The sequence below is a fragment of the Chaetodon trifascialis genome, chromosome 4 (genome assembly GCF_039877785.1).
Source record: "Chaetodon trifascialis isolate fChaTrf1 chromosome 4, fChaTrf1.hap1, whole genome shotgun sequence".
NCBI lineage: Eukaryota > Metazoa > Chordata > Actinopteri > Chaetodontiformes > Chaetodontidae > Chaetodon > Chaetodon trifascialis.
This window is the reverse complement of record NC_092059.1, coordinates 7,850,175-7,861,379: the sequence shown is the minus strand read 5'-3', so window position 1 is coordinate 7,861,379 and position 11,205 is coordinate 7,850,175. Positions and strand designations below refer to the sequence as shown.

At 43.6% G+C, this 11,205-nt stretch overlaps 1 protein-coding gene across 1 annotated transcript in view; it reads right to left on the bottom strand.

The window, feature by feature from the left end:
• Nucleotides 1–3,009: 3,009 nt before the first annotated feature.
• Nucleotides 3,010–11,205, bottom strand: part of yjefn3 (YjeF N-terminal domain containing 3) — a 41,134-nt gene continuing 32,938 nt past the window's right edge. The window contains exons 3-6 of the mRNA XM_070961717.1: nt 8,639–8,749; nt 5,236–5,349; nt 4,030–4,180; nt 3,010–3,752 (exon numbers count right to left, since the gene is read on the bottom strand). Of these exons, the coding sequence (XP_070817818.1) occupies nt 3,556–3,752; nt 4,030–4,180; nt 5,236–5,349; nt 8,639–8,749 (573 nt within the window). The 3' untranslated portion in view covers nt 3,010–3,555. The remainder of the gene's footprint in view (nt 3,753–4,029; nt 4,181–5,235; nt 5,350–8,638; nt 8,750–11,205) is intronic.

Sequence of the window (11,205 nt, the reverse complement as noted above, 5' to 3'; positions counted from 1 at the left end):
CTCTTATACAAATGCCCCCTGCCTGAACATAAAAAGGTGTCAAACAACAATGTCTGAGGGAATTCTTTCAAAATAAAGGCACTTCATTTAATCCCTGCGGAATGTTTCCACAGTTCAACGGTGGACAGGAACTTAAGTACTAAATTACTGCACTAAAGTACAGTTTACTTGTACTTTTCTCGAGAATATCCCTTTGATGTTTTATGAACTCCGCTACATTTCAAAGGGAAATATTACCGGTTTCTTTTCAAGTTAGCTGAGGCTTTTTGTCTCCTTCCAGATGTCTCTAAGCTCTTTAGCAGTCTCACCAAAGACATATGCCCTCTCCAAACTCAGATTATTTAATTCAATAACTGTTTAAATTTAGCCATTATTTCACATAAACACACCAAAACAAAACAAAAAAACACAGATTTATATTGCAGAACTTCTTTCCTCTTCTCTGCCTCCACCTCGAGCTGCTACAGCAGTAAAATGCTGTTTGTTGCATCAGAAACAAACTAATAATGTCATAAGATAATAATCAGCTTTTTACTTCTGATACTTTAAGTACACTTAGCTGGTAATACTTCTGTACTTTTTACTCATGCGGGTTTTAGAATGCGTGAATATAAAATAATTTAATTTCAGCAATTTAGGAACAAAGCCTGCAAACTATCCCACTGCTGGACATGAGGGTCTCAAAGTAGATGTAAACGTGACATGCATTTAAAATAGAAATAAAATGCGAGTTGGCTAAGTCAAATTTTCGATATTTAAAGTATTTTGTTTGACAAAACATTTTTTGAATGCGAAACGTGCAGCAATTGTTTTTACACCAACTTCTACCACAACGGAAAAGAACTGGAGCTCTTTCAGGAAAAGGCCTCGTAAATTGTTAAACTTTGAGCATTTGTGTGTTCGACAATGTAAGCACTAAATTAATCTTCCCACCGCACTCTGTTTCTGACTCACCTAAATCTTCTGACCGCATTTCTTCTCCGTGTAAGACTATCTCTCACTGTGTATAGCTACAAGTGCGGCTGTCAGTAATGATTGTTCAATTCTCCGGGCCACCAACGACTCCAAAGCTCATTACTCAGCCGCTCCCATGAAAAGCACAAACGACAGAGCGGTGACAAGTCGTTGTTTCCTGACGGGGATTGGACAGGCATGAAAGACAGGACCGCTGAGCGCTCAGACATATTTGTACAACCCTCATCAGTTCACCTCTGACAGATTTAAGACCACCGAGCGAAAAAACGGATCGGCATTCCTTTTCTCTGACTTTCCACACCCACTCACACATGTGCGCACACACACGGGGCATTAGTGCATTAGTATTCAGAAGAAGCTCCTGTTCTTTGTATAAATACGCATTACCTCATCCATAAACAGCAGTCCTACTTCGTCATTCTCACCGAAGCCCACAGCCCTGAGCTCAGTAATGAGAGACTTTCCTCCACAGCTGATTACAGCCTGATCACACCTGTTTATGGCTTAATTAAATCCAGTTGGGAACCAATAAACAGGCGTAACAGTGTGTGCTCATCTAAGAAGCACAGCAGCTATGTGGCCTTGTGATTAGTGACCCTCGTTAAGCCGAACGAGCCGCGTTCAGGGGAGGTGGACCAGCAGCTTCCTGCTGAAGTGTCCTTAAGCAAGACACTCAAAGACTCCAGCTCCAGGTTCAGATGGACTCCAGCTTTGAAGATCAAAACAATTAAAGGATAAAATATTGTTTGTAAAACCTTGGCATGTCTGCATGATATCAGCTAAATGAATGAGCCTCTGCTGATCTGTTGCTTTACCTTATTTGAGTTGTCTGGCCACATGGAGGCAAAGTGGAAACACAGCCATCATATATTGTTATGGCTAATGTGTTACCAAGCAGTTGCTTGTTTACGCATCCAAAAGCAAACACAGAGCAACTTCAGCATGATTCATTTCATGTTTCCGAATCATGTTTCTGATTACCCGATGAGTGTAAGTCCAATGTTCAGTCTCTTTTAGCTCCTGGGGGAAGTATGTGTCTCTTTAGCTGATAACTGCTCCAGTATGTTCACCAGCTAGTCTTTAACTGTGTCTGTCTGTTGTTTGGCGCTGAGCAGCTGAGTGTACGGTGGGTTTTTAGAGCTTTTTCACTGAAAACAGCTGCCTGAAAATGACACTATGAGCGTAATGAGAGGGAATCAACAGTGAAGCTTTAAAGCTCTGTAAAGCTGATGGAAGCTGCAGATTCAAATGATCATTTTTTATAGGTTCATAACACACAGCAACACCATTCATATTGTCGCTGTGAAGTGCTGATTATAGCCACTATAGCTACCATAAATGAGGTTGTTTTTTTTTTTTTGGCCACATGGGGGCAGTGGAACAAGGTGGAGGTACAACACTGTCACCTAATAAAGGTGGTTCAGCAGCTAGTCGTTAACTTTGTCTGCTGTTTGTTGTTGAGTAGGCAGTGTATTGATAGTTCATCCAACTTTTTTGGCCAAAAAGAGGCTGATGGGAGCAGAGAGGTGGGCTGAAAACCAAAACAATGATCCCAATTAGGATGAAAGGCTGCAGGAAGCTGCAGAGTTGGTCTGCAGTTGTTGGTGGATTCGTCACTATGAGCCTTTACATTTCATCATCCATCCATCCATTTTCTATGCTGTCAACGGGCGGGAGGCGGGGTACACCCTGGACCGGTCGCCAGCCGATCGCAGGGCACAAACACACAACTATTCAAAGTCACACTCACACCTAGGGGCACCAATCAACCTAATGAGCATGTTTTTGGTCTGTGGGAGGAAGCCGGAGTGCCTGGGGAGAACCCACGCATGCACGGGAAGAACATGCAAACTTCACACAGAAAGGCCCGACCTGGGAATCGAACCGGCGACCTTCGTGCTGTGAGGCACGCGCACTACCTGCTGCCTCACCGTGCAGCACATTTAATCATATTATAGCCATATTAGTGCCTGTTGACATAAAATATATAATGATTTTTGTGCAAAAAACAAAACACCAGAAACTGAAGTATCCTTTAATAGAACTTTTTTTATTGGACGATGAGAACTGTCTGGGCCTTTTGTAACAGAAGTAACTGAAACAAAAGTAATGCAGAAGTGCCGACCGGCCAGGCTGACAACATTAACTAATCTCAGCAGCACACTTCAGTAGTAAGTTACACATAAAAACAAAGAGAGCATCAAAACTTTAAAAAAGTTTTAAAGACAGAAAAAAAAAATCATGGCATCATAGAAAATTCATCTTTCTTTGCCGAGTGTGGAAAAAGAAATGTCTCTTGCAAAGGAATCAGTAAACAGTGTAATGCTACAGCTTTTACGAGTAGACGGACACAAAAACTCCTCATGCCGTTCCCTAAAGAGACATGACCACAGTTACTAAATATTATCCCTCTACTGTAGCTCAACAGCACATTTGGCTCAGGCGTAACCTGATCTACACAACTCAGATATTAACATTAAATCACATGAACGATCTATAAAATGCAAAACAAGAGAACAGATTAACTGTACGCATTTGAAAATGAGGAGTGGCCACACTGGCTCTTATGTTTCCCATGTGTTACAATTCCAGGAGACAGTCTGTGCCAGGGTAGTCTGGGAGGTTAAGCTCGTATTTTTTCTGGATGTCATAGGGCAGGAAGCGTCCGGCCAAGAAATGCTTCCCCGAGAAACTCATGGCGCACTTCTTTGGTGCTGTAAGTGAGATGAGAACATCTGGGTTGATCCCATCCTGACTTGGTTCTTCTACATCCCAACCTGAGAAAGGCAGAAGGAGGGAGAGAAAAAGAGGCATATAAGGAGCGGAGGATCATTTTCTGCCTGTTGTGCTCACGCTCAGCAGGTAATGTATTCGGGGTATGATGAGCTCACACTGAGCCGACTGTAGCGTGAGATTTATCCTTCACGTGTGCCTCCAGGCTTGGAAAACGCCTGCTTGGGAGCCAAAGCTCGGAGGGAGCCGCCTGGAGACCCATCTATCATGCTGTGTTTCTGAGCCTCCAGCCTGATATCTGCAGTTTGCATGAACACTGACCTGAGGGCACGTCCACACTGGCAATGGGGGTCTTGATTTGCTTCAAGGTGACCAGAATACCAGAGTAGGGCTCCTTAATGTTGGCACAGTCTGCCTCTGGGCCCAGCATGGCATCAATCACTAGGTTATAGGCATCATTTATGAGCTGCACCTGAACAGAGCAGACCTCAGTGTGAATAAATTAAGAGTTCATTTCCTGTACATAATTCACCTAAATCAGTGGTTCATAAAGCAAATTTTTAGGGGTTTCATGATGAACTACAGCACAGGAAAGCAAGCAATCTGAAAAGCTGCGAAAATGATTCACAACTAGTTCATTTTCATTCAAAAAGGTCGCAAACCAAGAGGTTTTAACCGTTTTCAATGAGCTAATCTGATGCTACAATTTAAAGCAATGAATTGACACGAGGAAATTCACTTTCTTGCTGAGGGTTAGATGAGAAGATCAATACCACTCTCATATCAATCCATTCACGCTGCAGCCAGCAGCCGATTAGCTTAACTTAGCATAAAGGCAGGAAATGCTGGGAAACAGCTCGCCTGACAAACAAAATACCGCCATCTCACACTAATTAACTGTTTCCCCTGTTTCCAGTCTTTGTGCTAAGCTAGCTTTGCTCAAACTACATATTTACCGTAGCTTTGACTGTGAGAGTGATATCAAACCTCTTATCAAACTGTCGACAGGAGAGAAAGCGAATACGCACATTACTCTTTAAAAACATTGTTTTCAGTGTTGGAAATTTTACTTTAGATTAAATTAAACATTTTAACTCCATCCATTTTCTATACCGCCTATCCCTTTCGGGATTGCGGGGGGCTGGAGCCTATCACAGCTACAATGGGCGAGAGGCGGGGTACACCCTGAACCGGTCGCCAGCCGATTGCAGGGTCACATACAAGGACAAACAAACATTCACACTCACACCTACGGACAATTTAGAGTCATCAATTAACCTAATGAGCATGTTTTTGGTCTGTGGGAGGAAGCCGGATTACCCGGAGAGAACCCACGCATGCACGGGAAGAACATGCAAACTTCACACAGAAAGGCCCCGCCTGACCTGGGGATCGAACCGGCAACCTTCTTGCTGTGAGGCACGCGCACTACCTGCTGCACCACCGTGCAGCCCACATTTTAACTCATCAATCAAATTTTACAGTAAGCAAAAACTCTTGTAAAATGTCCCTAAAAGTGCTGCTGACCTCTGTGGGGAGATAGGAGAGGAAAGGGATGTCCATCTTCTCACACTGGACTGTAAAGTCCTGGTGTAGATTTTGAGAGGAGCGTTTAGGGTGGTAGATGGTGGGCTCATATTCCTGTGTGAGACGACAGCAGCAGAGAAAAACAACAAAGAAGAGGTGGTGGGGGGGTCACAGAGGAGGAGAAACACACAAAAATAGAGAGACGGTTACATAATATCAACAAGAGAGCCTGTGAGTGTGTGATGCATCAGTGTGCGTTTGGCCTTCAGGTTACGACAAGTGAAAATACCGTTGATCAGTGATCAAAGGTTGTGGCTTTCTACAGCCTGCTTCCTGAATGAATACTTCCTTTATAAAGTGGAAGCTGAGAGGAGTAGAAATCCAGACACCCGCAGTCTGAAAGGTCTGTGATGCTCAGCAGGAAGCACCTGTGATCCGTGACCTTTACGTAGTCCCACCGATAAATCTTAAACCAGGAGTGTGAGGAATGCGTGTGTGCGTGTGTGTGCGTGTTTGAAAGCTCACGTTGTCTTTTCATTAGAAACATAGTCCTTGATAAGCATCTGCATAATTATCTTTAAAGGGCCAATTCACCCATTTTTTCTCACTTTTCCCTAAAGGTAGTGAAGCCAGTGGAGGTCTGTGGTGCTCACATTTAAAAGAATAAGATCTGTCCAGGACAGCGTGTCTGCACACTGTCTTCAGCTTTCAATGGGACTATTTCTTTGGTAGAAAGCAGTCCCAGTGAAAACTGTTGACAGCAGTAACTGGGTCATCGATTCTGGATAGCTATTGAATGGCTGATGCTGTTTTTAGCATGGGCTCTGGGGGTGGCGAGGTCGGCCTGTTGGTCAATTGTTTAGATGGTCAGTCCGCCACTTTGGTCCAGACTGAAATATCCCAACTGCTATTGGACGGATTGCCCTGAAAATGTGTTCGTTACGAAATGTGATTCCGTTTGAGCAAAGTTTCCCTTTGTGATTAAATACCTGCAATATCATGGTTGACATTAAACCTGCTTAACATCAGTACAGTATGTTAGCATGCCGACGTTAGCATTTAGCTCGAAGCTTCACTGAGCAGCTTCACGGACCTGCCATAGACTCTACTGTCAGCACTATTAACAAGGTACTATTCACCCTTATTGCACTGGGATAGAGACACAAATCTTAGAGGATAAAAACTAATAGATACCACAAGTAGTCATTTTTTTGATCACTTTGGTGAATCCTCCCTTTAAAAAAAGAGCAGCCTACCTCTCTTTGTCTTCTATTCCTGTTTTAAAACAGGTTGCATATTGTTTCTTAACATCTTGCTTCCTGAATCTTAAGATGCTCAAGCCAATGGAATAAATAAAAGGAATAAATATGAGTAGAAGGAGTTCTGTTGCTCCAATGTGGCTGAGCTGAAGCTGCCCTACGAAGGAAGCGATCTGTCAGGTCAGACAGACTGCTGCCTCCTTGGGGATCTTAAACCAATGAAACCAATCACCTGACGTCATCTCCATCACCGCACAGCAAGCAACTGAGCCAAACACAATTGACTGTGTGTGTGTGTGTGTTTCCCCTCGGGGGCAGCCAGTGGCCTCGGCATGCCCTTGACCTCATCAGGAGTTACACCATCAAACCGTGTCAAAGCCAGGAAGAGCTCGAAATGACCGTCAGCGCCACTGAGCATGAGCAGAAATGAGCCATGAGACAGAAACAAGCGAGGGTACGTCTTTTTCCAGTTGACATTTGCATCTAACAGGGTTACTTCCTCCCCCTGAGGGATGATGGTGTCTCGTGGTGTTGTGTTTTTATAGACAGCCCATTAGGAGCGAAGGGATGAGGTCTTCAGCACAATAAAGTCTTTAAGCGGTGAAGCATTCGGCAAGAATTTGAAGATAAAATATTTATTGTTGCACCTACACTATTCACTGAGTGCTCTAGTCTGTTTGACAGATAAAAAAAATACCTTTCATTTCATTCATGCCAACATCAGGAACGTGAATTTTCCATGCAGTGATTGTCTATAGCGCACAATGAAGTGAGCCAAACATAACATCACTTCCCCTTGTTTTAATAACACCGGAACTAACGTGCATAGGACTTGTTTTTATTCTCATGCAACATCAGCTTTGATCAGGGAATACGTGTGTCTTCCGGTATGCGGCATTGTGGTTTGTCCTCCACACTAAAATAATCAAAGATGCACGACAAACTCACGGACATCTTGGGGTGACGTGAGAAGCCAGCCTGCAGCTGATAATTCACGTCTGTGCTCTGTGTGATCACATTCACAGCTCTGCACCAGGGGCTCGAGGCTCAGTCTGTGTGTTAACGTGTGTGTCTCACGTGTATCCTTGCATGTCTCTCTGCTGACAGGGATCACATCGCACCATGAAAAACATACACTCTTACACCAGGAGAGCAATTCGCAGTCCAAAGTAAGTACTCAAGTTTCTCCTGTTAGAGCGAGCTCAGGCGAGTGTGGTCCCGGTCGGCCTACCGTGGAGTGCAGACGCTCTGAAAATGATAATAAAACTGCATTTATGCAGCACATTTCAAGAGGCAGTGAATTTTTCACAAATACACAGAAGACAGAAGCAGCGGGTAAAAACATTAGAGGGAATCAATGACTGATTGATTTAGGCTTTTATAGAGAAGCTCCTTATTCGTGTTTGGAATGCCTTGGCAAAATATACCTCCCTCGGAGCTGACCTCTGACCTCGTCCTTGACCTGAAGAAGGGAAAATAGAGAGGGAGGCGAGGGAAGAGAGAGAGGCTTCACAGACAGCCAACAGGCTGCTTAAACAGAGTCTAACATGGTTTCAATCCGAGCTATCAATGCACTTTAAATCTACTGTGTCAGAGACATATGGTGAAGTGGATAGAGACATTCCATTCTAAACCAAAGATTCCCAAAACATACATCCAAGATTTCCCTTCCAATGAAATCGCAGACAGTGCGGGGCTTCGGCACCGAGCACTGAAATCAGTTGTGCTGACGATAAAGAAACAACTCCTGATCTGTGATGTGTTCGGAGAGGATGCATCCAAAAGCGATTAGTCTTTAAATGTCAGTCAGCATGTGGCCTGAGGGGCAGACATCATGGTCATGACATCATATCGTGGCTGCCGAGCGTAAGACACAGACAGCTTTAACGAGAGTAACAATAGCATGATATCATGACTGTCTGAGTGGCCTTGCAGAGAGGGTAATGGGATAACTGCTCCGAGCCGTTTACAGGAGCTGAAATTAAATTCTGCAAAGCACAGAGGGGCTGTATAGGCAGTCCCCCGTTAGACCCGATGCAAGATAAAGTTTGCAGGATTGTCTTCTCTCTTGTGATAAATGGCAAGACTGTGTTTTACAATGGGACGTACTGAAAAGCTGTTTTCGTGCACCGTAGTTTACTTACAAACATGCGCAGGTGTCGGGCACACACCAGGCCAATGGAGCCATTTTGATCTGGGCCACAGATCACCAGCACTGTTGGCTGCTTCTTTGTTAGAGAGCTGAGAGGGTAGGCCTGGTGGAGAGAGTGAGACAGGCGGTTAGAAACAGGAGCTGAGGACTGAGGGAAAGGAACAAGCACAGGGATAAAAGACAGAAGAGAAAATAGAAGAGGTTATTGATAGAAAACAATAGCATATCATCAGCATTTATCCCTCAGATTCAGGCCTCTTGTTCAGCGCAGGCCATCCGATCTGGACCTCTGCCTCTCCATCATACTCAGAGAGCCTGACTGCAGCATGCCAGGCATGCCAGACGAGGGTGGAAATGGCACAGACTCTATTGTCTTCCGTCTCGGAGAAAAGGTCCAATCTCATTAAAATAACCCTGGCAGCAGTGGAAAAAAATACCAGCGTCCTCGCCGTGGAATGCTTCCGTATATGTAACACACTTTCCGTCTCGGCCCCGGCTGCAGCGAGCTGCTGGCATCTGCCTCGTTTACTGGCCGCACATTCCCTTGTAAATCAGCCTGCACCTTCTTAAACGAGGCAGGTATTCGACTGCAGAACTGTCAACCAGAGTGGCTAATCTTCCATCTCCAACACCTGAACAGAAGCGCTGTGTGAGTGTGAGAGTGAGTGTGTGTGTGTGTGTGTGTGTGTGTGTGTGTGTGCAGTCATGATCATTACTGAAAGCCCTAAAGGTGTCTGCCTTCATTTTCCACAGATTCATCAAAGCACAGCACTCGTTGTCACAGTGTGCATTGTTGGCTAATGCTTGCGGGGGACTTTCATTCGGCGTCTGCACTATTACGTTATACAAGAATGATTGTTCGTCAGTGTAAAGGTCACAGCTAAATTTCCCAAACTGGAAGAGGAACTTGAGCTGGCGGAGACGGTTCAGCCAGACTTGTGGAACTCCTGTCCAATCAGAGCCCAGTATAGTGTGTGTCAGAACACAAGACCACTTAGCGCAGTTTTATCACCACTGTAAGTAGTCTGTGACTGCAGTTCACAGCAATGCTTCAGATCACAGCCCACAAATTACACTGAAAGTATTTTGTAATTATGGGGCAGATATAAAACATTAACAGGATAACGTAGTAATAGAACAGTCTTAAAATAAAGGAGCAACAATTTTGTATTTATTGGGAACTAAATTAATAATGATGTAACTATTTTTATGCACAATTACTAAATTTAGATAATAATTACTGGGTACAATAATAACGTTATGGCTAATCCAATGAAGAATAGGTGGTATAATACACATAATTTACTCCTGCAATAGGCCAGCAACACCTTTGGTTTTGTCTTCTCATGAGTGCATCACTGTATGAATTCATGAACTCTTCATAATAAGACAGAAATATTGGCCTTCTTTTTGTGGTTTCTCATAAATAGCTGTACCCTGTTATTACTTATAAGTGTCCTATAATTCAAAAAGTACTTTATAAGTTGTTACCACTTTATTACAAAACTTTTGGTTCTCCCATAAATGTTTTATTGTATCCCGCAATTATTTAAAATCATTATATAAATGCACCATAATTACGACGTAATTACAGTACACATAACAACACTATAATTTGCAGGCTGTAATTCAAATTAAGACTGTTGTGCTGCTTCTGAAAGACAGATGATATCAAACATGGTTGATCCTTGACCTCCAGATTTTGGAGAAGAGCTTGAAATGGGCTGAAATCCCACCACGGCACATAGAATCCATTTACTTCCACTCCCACTAATGTATTCAGTACAGGAAAAACTTCATATGGAGAAACAAGCCATTCTTCACACTGTATAATTGGATATAACAAGACTCAGAGTGCATTAACCAGAGCGATGAATCCAGGAGATGAGACAGCAGCCGGTATCTCCTTCATAACAGCTCAGCTGAGAAATCATCACGCAGACACGATGAGATGGAGGAGTGTTATACGAGGAGAGAGGAGCGCGGAGCAAGTGGAAAACGGAGAGACATAAAGTAGAGACGAGAAGTGGAAGGTAGTAAAACAAGACGTTCATTTTCACATGTGATGAGGCAGGAGCTCTTAGTGTTTCACACCGTGGAACCTGATGTTAATGACACATCTCACTGAGCTCATTTTCAGCACACCCTCTGTGGATGTGTGTGTGCATGTGTGTGTGTGTGTGTGTGTGTGTGTGTGTGTGTGTGTGTGTGTGTGTGTGTGTGTGTGTGTGTGTGTGTGTGTGTGTGTGTGTGTGTGGAGCATCATGTCAAGCTTTCTATGCACACTTACTCCCTAGAGGGAAACGCAAACTGTAAATACTGTAAGACTAAGCATCTCTTATAGCGTTGTCCCATACTGTGAACTTACCCATATCTATCTATGCATTAAAGGAACAGAGTAGAATTAAAGCTGCACCAATCAATATATTCTGTGTGAACAAGGGATTAAAGGACAGTGTATTGTGAAAGGGGACACTTCTGATCCTGACAGATCTACAAATCTACAGTCCAGTGTTTTTAAAGGTACACTTGTTCTTCTTAGAGGTCAGTGGAAACCAA